This window comes from Emys orbicularis, chromosome 4 (genome assembly GCF_028017835.1).
Source record: "Emys orbicularis isolate rEmyOrb1 chromosome 4, rEmyOrb1.hap1, whole genome shotgun sequence".
Classification (NCBI taxonomy): Eukaryota; Metazoa; Chordata; order Testudines; family Emydidae; genus Emys; species Emys orbicularis.
In genome coordinates, this window is record NC_088686.1 from 57,969,033 (window position 1) to 57,986,134 (window position 17,102).

General features: G+C 37.4%; 1 protein-coding gene across 1 annotated transcript in view; it reads left to right on the forward strand.

Annotated features, from left to right (window-relative positions):
* Window positions 1-17,102, forward strand: part of SPRED1 (sprouty related EVH1 domain containing 1) — a 54,244-nt gene that overhangs the window by 16,634 nt on the left and 20,508 nt on the right. Inside the window, exons 3-4 of the mRNA XM_065403294.1 lie at window positions 5,069-5,237; window positions 7,107-7,156. Coding sequence (XP_065259366.1) covers window positions 5,069-5,237; window positions 7,107-7,156 — 219 coding nt within the window. The remainder of the gene's footprint in view (window positions 1-5,068; window positions 5,238-7,106; window positions 7,157-17,102) is intronic.

Genomic DNA, 17,102 nt, shown 5'->3' on the forward strand with positions numbered 1-17,102 from the left:
TGCTTAAATTGGCAAAGGTGTTCAAAGCAAAATCAGGGGGGAGGGATAGCTCAGTGGTTTGACCATTGGGTGGCTAAATCCAGGGTTGTGAGTTCAATCCCTGAGGGAGCCACTTAGGGATCTGGGGCAAAATCAGTACTTGGTCCTGCTAGTGAAGGCAGGGGGCTGGACTCAATAACCTTTCAGGGTCCCTTCCAGTTCTAGGAGATAGGTATACCTCTTTATAAGTAAGCTTCCAGTTCCAAGGCATATTATCAAAAAGGAGGTGTACACCAAATAAAATGTCTTCTTATACTTACTGAAAAAAAATTTTGTGTAGTGGTACAAGGTATCTTGAGTGTTAATCTTGTGTAAAATAAATTTAACTGTTTGAAAGTGTGAATTTGTAACTTGTATTTCAGTCTAGACTTGCTTACCCAGGTCAAAAATTGCTTTGAACACCTTTGCCAATTTAAGCAAAGTTTTGAGAATTGCAATTAACAAAGACACACAAAATGAATGTTGCTTTTTATAATGATAGAAAGGAAAACCACATCACTTTGTTACTGTACTTCAGAATTTATTAATCTCTGCTAATATTCTGCTTCTAGGGTCTAAACCTTGTTACTTTGAGACTGTGTATATGCTCCTGATATAAAATGGTTCTGACTTGCACTACACAGAAGTAATATTCTGTTTGTATTTTTTTATAAAGTATAATAGCTTTATTTCTGTAACCTTTTAGTGTTTTGTCCGTTGAGTGTTCTCATGAAGTCTATAGGTTCTCTGCTGTAACTGTTGTGAGATTATGGCATTCAAACCAATGAAATGTTAATTCAGGTTGAAAATCTAAGCTAGTTGGGATGCATGATAATTTAGCAAGCAATAATTTCTCTTCACAGCACACTTACACGTGTACACTTGTGTGTTGTCTCTTGAATATATATGCACATATTCTACTAGGGAAAAATAGTAAGTATTATGTGATGCAGAATTAGAGGCTGGTAACAATAGCTGATGGTAGTAAAATGACATTTTTCTGGCCAGAATCATGGAAACAATTATGTATATCTTATCTGAAAGTATAAATATTTAGCTTTTGGGATGGTAGGTTAATAAATCATCCTTTTAAAACAAAAAAGTTGCACAGAAAATTCAAATTAATAATCTTTTTAAAAAAATTCATTATACCAAATAGATGCAAAATTATGTGTTTGATATGGCAAACGGGACCGAACTTCTGTGAGTGAGGTCCTTGGATTATGGTATATGAAACTGAGAATTCTGCATCCGCTTCAACTGAGTATTCGAGTGGAGGGTTCTTATTCAGTATCAAAATGAATAATAAGAACAGTAGACCCTGTTAAACCCAGTTTTTGGACTATGCCCACATCTTCATATTCTAGTATACCGCAGATTTTTGTTTTTTTAAATTGACATGCATAACACAGGGTTAGGAGTAGGCGGTAGGGAAGCTGGAACCTTTGTTAGCCGCATGACGTCTGGAAGTGTGACCCAGGGGCTTCTTGATGGAGTCAGGGAGCTGACTCACTGCAGACACAGTCCTTACACTATGGATGGGTGATAGTGAACTGCCTCATAACCCTGAGTGCCCCTGGAAAGCATCAGAATAGGCAATTCAGGATTGTGGGGAAAGCACAGTAGAGAAATAAGTATTGATATTTAGATTGTCTTATTTAGGTTTGAGTTAATCATTTACTATGAGCAGGCCAGTTCACAGCTCAGCACTATGTTTCAGGATATCTGCAGGCTTGGGAAGACAAAATTGCATTGATATAAACTTGGTTCATGTTTCCCGAGTTATCTTCAGAAACATGGGTAATAGCTATTTTAAGGAAAATTTTTAGATTCTACAGCATGATTTAGCAGCATTGTATGGATCAGGGAAAATTCTTCAACCACGGAATATGCAGGGACCTAAATAGATATCCTGTTGGATGTGGCACAATATTGTACATCTCTCCAGGATGGTTGTTGCATTAAGACAGATGAGCGGTTAGTAAGCACTTCTTAAGAATGGAAAAATCCAAGATATTTGTAAGGAAGTAGAAGGAAGCTTGGTTCTTGAATCCAGAGAAATAGCATGCCAACAATTACTGAAAGAGCTTTTCTCTACAATTCCCTTCTCCAGGATGAAATCTTTTATTCTACCTATTTTGGAAAATTATATCATGCCATTATATTGAATTGGGGGCTTTTTAAAGAAAATTTCAAATCTTGGGTGACAGTCTTAAGTACTGTTTTAGATGTGGGACCAGATTGTACCTACTTGATTTATTCCAGCCATGAAATCTGCCAGAGATCAAGGTTATCTACCTGTACCACCTGCATGTATTGCCATTGGCCTTCATACCACCCAACAAGAGGGATGAGGGAAATTGCAGAGTGTTGGCAAAACTAGCATAACTTAATGCTGAAAGACAACTCAAACTCTGGATGGGCAAGACCAGACACTACAGAAATGGAGTAATGTTGCTTCATTCGAAACAGAAATCTGCTGGTGTTTCAGGGACACGTGCTGAAAAAAGCAGATTCTCCATGGGTCCATATAAACATAATTCCTAACAAGTTTGTATAACTCTTTTCATCTAAAGATCTCTAAGCTCTTCATTGAGGTGGAATTCCTGAAAATCCCCAACTACTTGTCTTTAGCACCAAGAGTTATCTGTGGGCTTAAGAAAATGAGGGAGGCATTCTTGACATTCTGCTTCTTTTGGGGAACATTAAGAGCAAGTGAGAGATTCTTCTGTTCTATGCTGCAGAGGGGAAAACAGGGCCTTTGGGTTTACATAGGGTATCAGGAGTAATTTGGATATTTGGCTATGGGCTTGCAACTTAGACTTTATCCTAGTGTCTAAACTGGGTTAGGGATCTATATGTATTTCATATAGAGAAATACTGTAGAGTACTATAGAAAACAGATATTCCATAAAACAGTTTTTAACAAAAGGGGGGGGGTGCACCAAAACCCCTTTCTTTTGATCAGGTGACAGTCTGGATTTGTGAATAGCATTATAATTTATAGCCAGCCTGGAGGTTGACTCAGTGCTAATGTATCTTGTATAAGCATTCTTGCCATCCAGAAATGCTAGTTTTCAGCACAAGGTGGTTAATGCTACTGTAAAGGACGTTTGTCTCAAAATAGACTTCCCTCACATGTTAGCATCAAAATTAAAGCACTGATTTTTCTCCCATCCTTCATTTAATTTTATCTCCTGGTGTTTAGATTAACACAGCTGGTAGCAGATGTCCAGTCAGGTAACTGCCGGAATCAGTGTTCCTGTACTTCACTTCTTTCGTTGTGGATTCGAGTGTAAACAACATAATTTTGGTTCCAGATTAGGAGGCATTTTGAACAACATAAGATACAAAAATAATACAAATGGACCTGGTGATATATTATTAAAAATGAAGAAGAAATATTAATGTTGGGGAAGAAGAGGAACAATCCAAAATGAAAACATTGAGCTGGAGGAAGAAACTTACAAAGCACTAGTACCAAAAGGGTGATAGTGGACTGCAAATTAAAAATAGACCATGGTTTTTTTGCTACCATATCACACTCTGGTTTGGGGTTTTTTGATGCACATGTAAAGGCAGGTAGACAGAAGCCATAATTTCTCTCTTTGCAGACAGTTATACCTAGAATAGAGTACCTCAGTATCAACCATTTGGAGGGAGTTGAGACGAGCAACAAAAATAATTACGAATTTGAAGAGATTCATATGTAAGGAAAGAGTAAAAGATCTAAATTAAAATTAATATTGCATAGAGAGGAGTAATTATTGACGATAAACAATTGAAGTCTGAAAAGTGGGATGAATAAAGAATACAAAAGCCAAATAGGAAGATAAATAGTCCTAAATTCACCTTAACTGTGTAATGGTTTTCCAAGAGAAGCAAAGGAAGTTCCATCACATCACATGCTTCAAAATGGACTAGACAAAGCATTTAAAAAAAACAAACTGGGGAACAATCCTGGATTGGGAGGAGAAGGAAGGCTAATATAGGTAATCGAACAACTAATGTTGTCTACTTCAGAGCTGTTTTAAATATAGGACTTTGTCATCAGAAAATGCCAGTGATTGGCTTAAGAACCTAATATTTCTTACACAGTATGTTGATGGCCCAGAATGACACTCTTTTTCTTAACTGTAATCTTTGCAAATTATTTTCTATGTTGGTTTCCCCAGAAATTGCAAATGACCTATATTTAAAAAAATATAAATAGTGCAATCCAATGGCAAATATGCTTTTGTGGTGAGGGAATCTTGGTGTTACAAGGAAACAGAATTTTGCTTTCAAGAGGTATTTATAATTAGTGGGTAAAAATGATATGCAGAAAACATTGATTGAGTCTTCTCTTTAATCAAATACTGTGTTCAAAATAATTATTTTTCATTTACTATAAGATTTAATATTTCGTGTGTGTGTAACTATGTTGTACAAAACAAATGCTGAAGTTAGCATTCTGAAAAGACTATATGACAGGGTTAAAGGAAAAAAATAGTATGTAACAACTTACCATGAAGTGCTTTAAATTTAAACAGCGCTGCGAAAACATGAGATACTAAGGCCCCTGTTACGGGTTGTTCACTATTGACATTTTTTAGCAACAAATGTAATATAACTGAAGCTTGCTGTGTGATAACTTTAAAACAGAAAAATGGCAGAGTGATAAGAAGATTTTGTTTAATAATAATAAAAAGTGCTTTTGCTGGTATAGCTTATACTGGTTTGGCAAGCAAAATAAGCTATACTGGCAAAAGCATTTTCATGCTGGAAAATAATGCCAACGCCAGGGCTCTTGCTGGTATAGAAATGTCACTAAAGAAAAATCTCATTCCTCAATGACATTTCTATATTGGCAAAAGTTTCTAATGTAGACCTGGCCTTAATTGAAACTGCTTGCTTGTACTGGGAAGAAATTAAACAAGGACTTGTTAACTGTATTTAAGAAGTCATTTTTCAAGTAAAATTCCAAAGATGTATACTGAATATCCTTTCTTTACAAATTTGTGATATTTTCAGAGAATTAAATTTTTTTTTCCCTCTTAATTTCTGGAAGGTGGTTTTGGAATGTACGTTAAAGAAGGACCTCATTTACAACAAAGTTACCCCAACTTTTCACCACTGGAAGATTGATGACAAGAAGTTTGGCCTCACATTTCAGAGTCCTGCTGATGCACGAGCATTTGACAGAGGCATCCGTAGAGCTGTAGAAGATATCTCTCAAGGTATGTCTTGGCTTGGGTTGTGTTTTTTTTAAACGAATCCGTATTAACCCTGTGAAATGACACCATAAAAAGTATTTTGATGTAATGCTGTTAAGTACTTAAAAATTTGCGTTGTTGCACAATATACTATGGTTGTAATGGTTGGACAGTTTAATAATACTTTGAATTTCTCTAGGACTTTCCATCTAAGGTCCTAATATTTTGCTAATTAACTAATTCTCAAAACATGCCTGTGTAATGAAGAAGCATTATCTCCATTTTACAAATGAGAAAACAGAGGCCTAGAGAGGTTTAGTGACTTACCCAGATCATGCCAGAGGCCTGTGATGGAACTGATTTGACCATATCCATAAATTCCCAGTCCTATGCTTTAACTACAAGTCCATCTTTCCCATTTGTTGATACTGTTTTGTATATATCAATGGATCCACACTAGTATCTCTAGGGGCATGTCAAATTATATGTTCTTAGCATGTGAACCATGTAGCTGAATGGTCAGACACCTTTAAGATTACTTTCTTTGCTGAGATGCTTAGTTCATAGTAATTTTTTAAAATGACGCTGTCAAAGTAACTTCATGCATGATTTTTATGTAGGATCTGTGGGAAAATGTCTCATGAAAAATCTTAAGCACTGGTCTAAGGGCTGGTATACACTGGGGGCGGGGGGGTATCAATCTAAGATACGCAACTTCAGCTACGCTATTCGCGTAGCTGAAGTCGAAGTATCTTAGTTAGACTTACCTGGCCGTCCTCACGGCGGCAAGTCGACCACCGCGGCTCCCCCGTCAACTCCGCTTACTCTCCTGCCGAGGTGGAGTACGGGCGTCGATTCGGGGATCGATTATCACATCTAGACAAGACGCGATAAATCGATCCCCATTAGATGTAGACGTGGCCTAATTGTAGTGTAGACGTGGCCTAATTGACACAAAGGCCCAGAGCTGTGCTTGTATCATAGAAACTGATGCATAAGGACAGTAAAACAAAGACTGTTTTGAGGTAGAAACACAATAAATGGGGAGGAGGCAAAAAAATATTTGCCAATGGAAAAGGGAGGGAATGTCCCTTTCAGACGTATAAAAGGGAAGGTCAAACAATGGAGAGTTTGATATTCTATGTAGATATCCTTCTGAGATTTTTTTTTTATGTGCATGAAGCAATGCAAGTAAAAGGCAGAATGCTAATTGTTTTGTTCTATTAAAAAGACTTGTCATGAGTTGAGCTCTGAGAAAAAATGCAAGCCTAATCAGTGAACATTTGAGTACACACTGTTTTTTCCCTTTAATGTTTATCTTGTGTATTGTGTGTGTGCACTTATTGATGGTATTCCAAAGTAACTTTTTGAAGGAAATATTTTTGTCTTTAGATATGTGCAACATATTGCCTTTTTACCAATTGATGCAGCTTAAGGCATAATTCTGGGAGTTGCAAGATTCTAGTATGAGGGAGTAGCACAAAATATATTAATGCTTGAAAAATCTGTAAAATATTTAATCCAAAAAAGGGTGCTTTCTTAATTCTGATTCATGGTAGAGATTTCTTGGGGGGAGCTTTTACAAGACAAGGAGAGAAAAGCAAATAAGTAGGTGACTAGAAATAGTCCATGGTAAGAACATAGCAAAGCAGAACTGCAAGCTAGTTAGAAGACCATGCTGACAGGAGCAGCAGAAGTATTAGGAACCTGTATGATAGGCTTGTAACCATAAATGATAAAGCAGTTTATCTACTTATTTAAAGGTCTATGTATTTAGTTCAGTTTTTATATCCTAGGTGGTTATTGGAAGTTCAGATGGAATGATTGAAGCAATATATAGTGAAGGAAGTAAAACGAATGTTGTTTATTTTTGCCCTTTTCATTTTTCCACAGGTTGTCCACCATTGCACAGTGATGCTGAAGTGGCTGAAGATGGCTTTCAAGTAAGTGTTTTAGCTTTATACCAATCACATAGTTTAGAGCAAATGACAGTTGATTGACTTCTGTAATTTTATTTTGCCGCTTCTTCCTAGTACTTATAGTATTTAAAGTTTGTTTAAAGTGAGTTTCCTAGATTCGTTATTTTGGAAAGTAGTTTATAATCCAGCCCATCTCATATCTTTGTAATACATATTAAACAAGGAGATGGTTTGCCATTTTAAAAGTCCAATTTTTAAGTTTGTTGTCTGTTCCAGGGGAACATATGTCCTGTTGAAACAAAGTCTGATCTCTGGTAACATTTAAAGAAAAGCAGAGGAGCCAGGGTCTTTCAAAAATATACAGTTTTATTTGCTGACCTGGATGTCACTGTGGTATTGTATACTCTGCTGGCACTGGGCACGATTAGGGTCGTGGGTTTTTTTTGTTTGGTTTGGTTTTTTTGGAGGGTCTGCAACACAACCTAAGAGAGTCTTAGAGGAAACAGTGGGAAAAGTCCAGTCCAAACAGGTTAGTCATATTGGAAAACTTCAGATAATTTTAAATAAAGCTGGTGGCATAGTTAAAGCTGTCCCTGAACATCTTTTAAAGGTTTTATTGATCCTAGCAACATTACAGGATTAATTTTTATTTGAACTGTTCTTGAGCAATTTCTATAGACAACGATGAGATTAGAGGTTAACAAGCTTCCTTATTCAGACACCATTGAGTACTCTGAAATTGATATGTAGTAATAACTACCAAGTTATACAATTAAAAACCCATGTCACCTCTGTATAAAGCATAGGTGCTTTTCTTCATTTATAAGTATGCATGTAAGTCCCAACTACTTATTGTAGCAAATACAAAGAAAATCTTTGGTTACTTTTTCCCCTTTTCAGATGTCCAATTTAAATAAAATATTTTTTTTTTGTATATGCGGTTCTCCTTAAAGACTTCAGAGTCATTCAGACAACTGATGGTATTCTAAAGCAACTTTTTGAAGGAAATATTTTTGTCTTTAGATATTAAATTCTGGTGCTGCACATTGCCTTTTTACCAATATACTGAGCTAGAACATAAGATGCACAAAATGACAAAGATAAGATTAGCAGACTACCTGCATAATGTGAGGTCCTGGTTAAGAAAAAATCTACTGGTAAGGGGCTAATATAATTCCAGTGTATCGAAAGGATTGTAGAGCAAGTGGATAGGCAAGAGCAATCTAATTTTATCACAAAATAAAACAGGGTTTTAAAGATGGATATTCCTTAAAGTAGTGGTGTCCAAACTTTTCTTGTCACACCCACCCCCCTTACCAGTAATGGAATCTGTTTCCGCTCACCCCCACCCCCCAGTCTGTTACAGCAGAGTTGGCTCAGCAGAGGAGCTTGGGCTGAAGATGCAACTGGGGACAGAACTGGGAAGGAGGAGGAGCTGGCCTGAGGACCGAGAGTGGAGCTGCAGCTGGGGGCAGAAGAGAACTGCAGTTGGGGGTGGAGTGGGGCTGAGGGTGGAGTGGGGCTGTGTGGTGCTCCCTTCTTGCCCCCCATGGTGGCTGGCCTGGTCCCTGACACATGTCCCCTCCCCAAAATGTTCCTCTGCACACACACACACACACCCCCCGAGGGGCACACCCCACAGTCTGGGGACACTGTTATAAAGTATAGATAGAAGGAACAGTAATCTTTATAATATTGTTGGGGAAAATCACATTAATATTTTATATATTTTAAACTAACATAATTTAGACAAGTTTATAATGATAGAATTACTTGTATTATAGGGAGAGTGGGGAGTCAGTTTCCTTCACAAAAGATGGTTGTTACCCCTATTCATAGCAATTAGTCTGAGTTTACAATTAGTCTGAATTTACAGATAAAATTCATCTGAGTACAGTATCCCAGACAGTCCAGAATACACAGTGTGAAGTGCCATCATGATTAGCAATCCCTGTTGTTGTCATATTTCTTATCTGTCTCTTGGTGGCAAAACAAATATCAAAATAAGTTTTCCCATTCTATCTGCATGGCATAGTAAAGTAAGGGATATTTTGGTAATGAAGAAATTCACGCAGCAGATGAGACAGAAAAAGACACGTGTTTATTGGGTACCTTTACTTATATTTTCAGATAAGGATTTTACACTGCTAGTGAAAGCAAAACTTCTACAATCAATTAATAAGCCTTAATTTTCCCCTCTAATATTCAAATATTTGGAGCAACTGCTCTAGCCACCAGGGATGAGGTTCTGATAGGATGTATTAACTGGGTAGCTCAAGATTCCCTCAGTATGGAGGAATCCTAGGCTGGCATAGGCAGTTCTACACCATCCTTTCCTACTTCCTTAGAGTAGAGAGTGCATTGATGGTAGGAAGGGGCATAATCAGAGCACACTTACAGCCTCACATGGGGTAGACCAGGTCTGTGGTTCACTGTTGTTGAAGTGTGTGCGGTAGTGGTGGAGTTAGATACCATTTATTGGTGAGGTTAAGGAAGTATGAAGTTGGTCATCGTAAAAATAATCCCCATTCTGGGTATTTCACTAGCAGTCCCTTTCAGAACTGCCAAGTTCCATGCGGTATTGCATTTGGCACCCTGTCTCACATTCCTGCAGGTCAGGCTGAATCTCGCATGTTTGGTTATGCTATGGGAAGGCTGCAAGCATTTATTTGTAGGTTCTGTTTTGGCCACTCTGTCTCTGAACAGGCAGCCAGGCACCCCCTCTATTGCAGTTCCCCTTGCTGCATCCCAGTAAGGAAGGAGCACTTGAGGAGGAAGCACACTACCACAAGGTGAGGGGCCCGATACTAGTCTCAGGCGCCTGCGTGCTCTCCTTCTTCTTCCCACAGTCAGCTGCACCAAGCTCGCCTATGAGCTCCCTGACTTCCAGTACCATTATTTGTAGAAATCACGGCAGCACCCCACCCAGCTATGCTTCTAGATACCCTTGATGACCCACCTACCCAAGCCACAACTGCCAAGTTTTGTTCAGCTCCGTGTTCTACCACCACCACTACTCAGAGCAGATTGGGTTGATCAGAAGTTTGTTTATGGTTAAGTGCAAATTAGATTAAATAATTGGCACTAATGTCACACATGGAGCAGAACAAAATGCATCAGCTATGCCCTATTGCTTCTTGACTGCTAACAGGTAGCTCTGCCCTTTGAAGTATGAGGAGTTCCTTGCTGAAGCTGCAGCACAGGGCAAATTCTGACTGAATTTTGAACTTTCTGTTTAGCCATATGTGTTCTATGGACTGGAAGGGTTGGGGAATATGTCACACGCTAAGATCTACTAGTCTGACTACAGTTAAATAACACATTTCAACCAGATTCAGTACAGCGATGCTTCTGTAGGGCTTGGTGCTCTTTTATGTTACTTCATTGCAGGATTAACATAACAGCAGTATCACTAGATTATTTCATTGATTGTACCACATAATTTGCTTACTCTTCAACCCTAACCCTCTAGACTACATCCCCCCCCCCCCCCCCCCCTTGTTTGAGAGCCTAACCTCTCTTCCATCAAGGCAAGTACTCCAGCTCTGGACTGTAGGGGGTTTGCTATATGAAGAGGTCTATAATCACTTCCTTGACAAAAGCTCCTGTGCTAAATATCTGGAGAGACAGGGCTCATCCAGTTTTATTGCACTAAACCTTAAAAGGCTTCATCCCCATTCCACTGTTCTAATCCAGACATCTCTTCCAATTATTAGGTAGTACTTTCTTTGATATATGCTTAAATTTTAATGACTCAGTATATGTGCACAATAAGCCTTTAGTTTAAAAAAAAAAAAATTGGGGGGGAGGCGGGGAAGAGAAGATCAGGAGAGTGTTTAAAATATTGGCAGATACATCTAAAAGATAAGCCCCAAATTTGACCTAATCTGAACTGTTCTTTGCTCAGAGATGAAAATGCTAAAATATTTATTTTAATCTTTGAGGCATAATCCACTTGCTTTAAACCAGAATTTTGTTGTAATATGTCCAATAGAGCTCATCCTTGCAATCTGTAGTTAAAATACAAGGGGGCAGACTTGAATTCAAACTTATAAAGATATTGCTACAAAAAGTAGTGTCCTGAAATTCACATCAGCAAAGTAGCCCGCTACTTGCAACTGTTTTTTACTATAAAGCAGAATTCTGCAGTTCATATTATTGTTTGTTAGTTGGGATGCTAGACAAATTCACTGAGATTTCAAAGATGTTTTGCTGATGTTTGTAGTAGGTTCTTAACTGTTAATCCACCTTTTTAACAAGGTTTTGCAGTTTTCTCAAATCATCATATACTACACAGATCCCACAAAAAGATTGTGTACATGTGCAGTAAGAATATTGTAATATTTAGCATGTAATACATTTTACAGTATTTACAATACAATACAGTAACTCCTTGCTTAACGTTGTAGTTATGTTCCTGAAAAATTAGACTTTAAGCTAAACAATGTTAAGCGAATCCAATTTCCCCATAAGAATTAATGTAAATTGGGGGGCGGGTGGAATTAGGTTCCAGGGAAATTTTTTTCACCGGACAAAAGACTATATATATATATATTTTTTTTTTTTTTTTACACACACTCTACGTTTTAAACAATTTAATACTGTACACAGTGATGATGATTGTGAAGCTTGGTTGAGGTGGTCAAGTCAGAGGGAATGCCTTACTGCTAATGCTGAACTAGCTTTTGGCTGAGCCCTTAGGGGTTAACCCATTGTTGTTAATGTAGCCTCATACTCTACAAGGCAACACGAATGGAGGGAGGGGAGACAGCATGGCAGACAGAGAGACACACCCTGTGTGAGAGAGAGCTGCACATTGCCCCTTTAAGTATGCTGACCCCACTCTAAGTACACTGCCTTGTTAAGTAGATCAGCAAGTTGACAGCAGCTGCTCCCAGGAAGCTCCCTCCTTCCTGAGCCCTGTCGTGTTGTTCTGCCCCTCCCCCCCCCCATGGAGATGGGGAAAGTGGGGTGCAGGAGTGGGGGGAGGGAGACACCCTGACATTAGCCTCCCTCTCTCCCTGCCCTGCACAGCAAGCAGGAGGCTCCCGGGAGCAGCTCCAAAGCAGAGGGCAGGAGCAGCACATGGCAGTGGGGGGAGGGACAGCTGAACCGCCAGCAATTGACAGCCTGCTGGGCGGCTGCCACACAGGGAACTTAAGAGAGCGGGGAGCTGATAGGGGGGCTGTCGGTCCACCCTGGTTCCAAGCCCCTACCAGCTAACTCCAACAGGCTGCTCTTCCTGCTAGCAGTGGACAGAGCAGGTGGCTGCCAAATGATGTTATAAGGGAGCATTGCACAACTTTAAACAAGCATGTTCTCTAATTGATCAGCAACGAAACAACGTTAACCCGGACGACTTTAAGTGAGGAGTTACTGTACAATATTTACAATACAATATTTAGCATATAATACATTTTATTATAAAACAACTAGTTATTTAAAACTATCAAAACCCTAGAAATTCAAAATCTACATAACCTCTCTGGACTCATTTGTACTTCTACTAGTGTAGACCTATTAAAAGATATGTATATAATAACATTACACTGTTATAAAATCCCTTTAATGTGTGGGAGCTAAGTTTGGTGATAACTGAACTTCTTGCTTTATAACTTTTTTTTTTTTTTTTTTTTTTTAAGGGTCTGTAACTTTATGTTCAGATGGCTTTTTGGTTTAAATGAAAGAAATGTATGTTAGAGCATAAGCTCTGCTGCTACTGAAATCCATAGGAATATTATTAGTATAAAGACTGCAAGTTTGGCCACACAAAATTTTAATAAAGGCAAGGCAGGTTACAGAACATGAATAATTAAATAGTTTAAAAAATGAAAATGAGTTCATACCTTCCAATACAAAAGCTGAAGGATAGAATTATCTATCTATCTATCTAGAATTAATGAGGGAGAAGGTAGGTTGTGTAAATGAAGAATCCTGAAGAAACTTAAGAAAATTCCCAGCTGACAACCAAATCTAACAGGTTTTCTCAATTGATATAATTTTCATTTGACCTTCAAACTATATAATTTAATATTTACTTTTCAACTGCAAAGAATATTATTGAAATCCTAAACATATACTTTAAAGAAAAAATCGGCACTTCCGTTTTTCCCAAACTGCTATTAAGTGAAAGAATGGTACAACTATATTTATTGATTACAGTGAGACTAAAACTACCATTTATTAAATCACGTGTGTGTTATATCTGAAGACTTTCACTGCTAGCACTCAGTGTACATATTTTTGTTGTTTAGCACCATAAAATACCAGTTCATCACCATAAGTGGTTAGCTGACATTATTTATTTTTCAAAAACAATTTTCTTACAGTAGGTTCAACTTAACATTTTAAGTACAATTTATTAATTAGTTACTACATTAATTCCAAATATAAATTTATATAAAAAGGTTGGTGCAGTCATAAATGACGTGTGTGTGTGTGTGTGTGTGTGTGTGTGTGTGTGTGTGTGTGTGTGTGTATATTTATAAAATCTCCGCATACACATGTATAGAGACTCTAAAGGACAAATTTTTAACTGTGAGTACAGTGGGTGCACAGAGACCCATTTATTGCTCATGAGTGGGAAGCTAAGCAATGAGGCATGCATTTATCGGATTTTCTTGTTTAAATATAGGACATGTGGGCTCAGCTGAAGTGCATGTTTTTGCATTCGGTGTACCTGCAGTTTTAAGTGGCTGGCCATAGTTGTTTTCCTCTACTAAATATAAACTTATAGATACAGAGGTGATTTTTTTATTTTTAAATGAAGAAGTTAAGAATCATAAACCAAAAGTGAAGAACTAATCAATATCTTTTAATCTGTTTTCATCTGATAGTGAAGTCTAAGCATACTGTATTGTTGGAATACTTGCCTATTTCTTTCAAATTGATATGCTTATTGTAAATTTTGATTTTGAGACTTGCAAGATGCATCAAATATGTTACAATGCCTGACAGATTTTGTTGTTCAGGTATATTGGTGTGATCAACAGGCCACTAACACTGTTTCACTACAGTTTTGATGTACTAAGACAGGAAGTTCTTCCTTGAGTTTCCTGCTGCAGGCAAAGACAGAGGAAAATTTAAACTTGATGGCTAAAAAAAGAAAAGTCATATTCTTTGACTCCAAGGAAGTGCTTGATTGTTATCAGGATTAAGTGCTTCAGGTTTTTAGCCGAAGTGGCGAAAAGGCCTGTGATTCACACACATTGTCTAAAATGGTCTTACTGCAGCAGATAGGATGTGAGTTGGTCATGTTCCTTTTTGTAAAGGTAATGTTTAATGAGTGTCCAGGTTTTTGTGTTCAAATGAAGTAAGTTTAGGCTTCATCTTACCAAAATAATTTATAGCATTATGGCCTCATGCAAGTAACTGCAATCTAATTCAGCAGAGATACTGTGATGTTTGTAATTTCATTTGTTTCATGTATTACGGGGTCAAGAAATTCCTACACTAATTATTTGTATGCGGTGCAAATAGCATATTAATTAGGTTTAACTCCAAGCAGTAAATGTGACAGTCATCTGTATTCCTTATTTAAATTTAATATAGCAATTCTGTGTGCAGGATAGTGCATACTAAACAAGGAAGAGGAATTACTATTTTTTTCTGATTAATACAAATTATTAGCTATTTAATCTCTCCCTATTTACTTTTTCAAAGGTAGACCACCTCTTGTTATGGTTTATGAATTTGTATACCAGATTTGACACCAAAAAACGTTAGTGTTCCATTGTGATTAGGCAAAGCATACTTAAGAGAAGCAATATATGTCATATGTCTTATTTATTTTTCTTAAACTGTTTAAAAATATTCAAACTAATCTGGACAACATTTCAACACTTTCAGAATCTAGGCCAAAAAATGCATGTGATTGTTTGTAGTGAAGGCTTTACTGCGAAATCTGAAAATTGCTCCATCACTTTAAGATAAACCAAAACAGAAGGTGGTTACTTTAAATTTATTGAGATCTGTTTCACTTACTCAAATAAAAAAAAAATTACTTAAAACCTTCACCTGTTGGTTAGAATCAAGCAGCAAAATTTCAGGCCTCATGGAAGCAAAGTATAAGTAAGGGAAATGTGGTCTTTTATCCTTCCTTCTGTATAATCATTCAAAATACTGAAAACAGAACATCTTTAACAATGTTTGCAAAACAATGCTGAATTCTCTCCAAGGCTTAGCTCTGGGAGAAGGGAAAAGTGAGGAGAGAAGCTTTGAAGAAGAGAGACGCTCTTTCTGGTTTTCATTTTCTCTACAGCTGTCATCTGGCTTTGAATTCCGCTGGAGAGCTACAGCTGGATTCATTTTATTGCTTTTCCCAGCATCCTTTTGCCTGTGAGCACAGAAATGTTTTAGTAGTCTTGGGGAAAAAAATGTTAGCATCTCGTAGCAACCATAGGACAGTAATTATTATACCAGCAGCTGGGAGCAAACCAGATTTCCGTTGTGCATTAAAAACTGGCGTAGATTACTTTACAGATAATACTGACTAACCTATGCTTGTGCTGAACTTTGCAGACTGTGGTAAAAGGATATTGAATGTGGGCGGTGTGTAATTGCTGTGGACAGTAGAAGAGGGGGATGTGTGTTTGTGTAATATATATATATATATATATATATATTTATTATATTTAATGTAACAAATTTTGTTCTTAAGGAAGATTTTACATGCTTGGTTCTTATTTAAAGAATTTTTTCAGTATAACTGGAGTTTGTTTCTAGGACCTCTTCTTCAAGTTGTGTCAGCATTTCCATTATAAATGCTGTTTCTCAGATGTTCATAACTATGCCATAAAAATTCACATTGGACTAAAACTTGGCATATATATCCTCTGTCCAAAGCAAAGCTTTTTTCAAATTTAATAAAATTGCTTTGGATATTTCTGAATTATGAGTTCACTAAAAAAGTTTATTGGTTCATTTAACTATTTTGCACCCATAAAAAGTAAGCAGCTTTGTTTAAATCTAATCATTTCTGATATTTTGAAAAGGAAAAAAACTGTGAAGATAATTAAAAGGACACTGTCTGTCATTAGGCAAAATGTCAACCTTTCTACAGTTTTCCTTCCTCAGTTATTACCTTATGAATTTCCAGTACATTTCTTTCTTCTCATCTCCACCCTGCCCTGAATTGGGGAGAGTGGGTAAATAATGAAGAGGTCAGGTCACTAATTCAGAAAGATCTGTATCGCCTGGTAAGCTGGGCTCAAGCAAATAGGGACAGATGATAGGAAGGAACTCCACACAAAACATACTATAGCAACTCATGCTGCTGTTTGTATGTCACTATTTTTTAGCACTTTAGCTCAAAGCTAGCATGTGTACATTTTACCCGAGCAGGAAATTTTATACACCTCTACCCCAATATAACGCGACCCGATATAACATAAATTCAGATATAACGCGGTAAAGCAGTGCTCCGGGGGGGGGCTGTGCACGCCGGCAGATCAAAGCAAGTTCAATATAACGCGGTTTCACCTATAACGCGGTAAGATTTTTTTGGCTCCCGAGAACAGCGTTCTATCAGGGTAGAGGTGTACTTCCAGCTGCAATGTAGACTTACCCTAAGATGTGCCTGCAAACTATTCTAATGCATACACAAATAGATGTTTTGCATACTTCTGTTACATGGCTGAATATATGCAAATTTTGTAGATACAACTTTGACAATTTAGCGCTCAGAAATTTGCACGTTAAATCCAGCGTTTAGTTTTTTTACCTTTTTTTTTCTTTTTTGTACCGGAGCATGGATCCATAGATTCCAAAGCCAAAAGGGATCATTGTGATCATCTAATCTCACCTCCTGTATAACACAGGCCATAGAACTTCCTCACAATAATTCCTACAGCATATCTTTTAGAAAAACATCCAATCTTGATTTAAAAATTTTCATTGGAGAATCCAACATTACCCTTGGAAAATTGTTCTGAGAGTTAATTACTCTCACTATAAAACATTTATGCCTTAT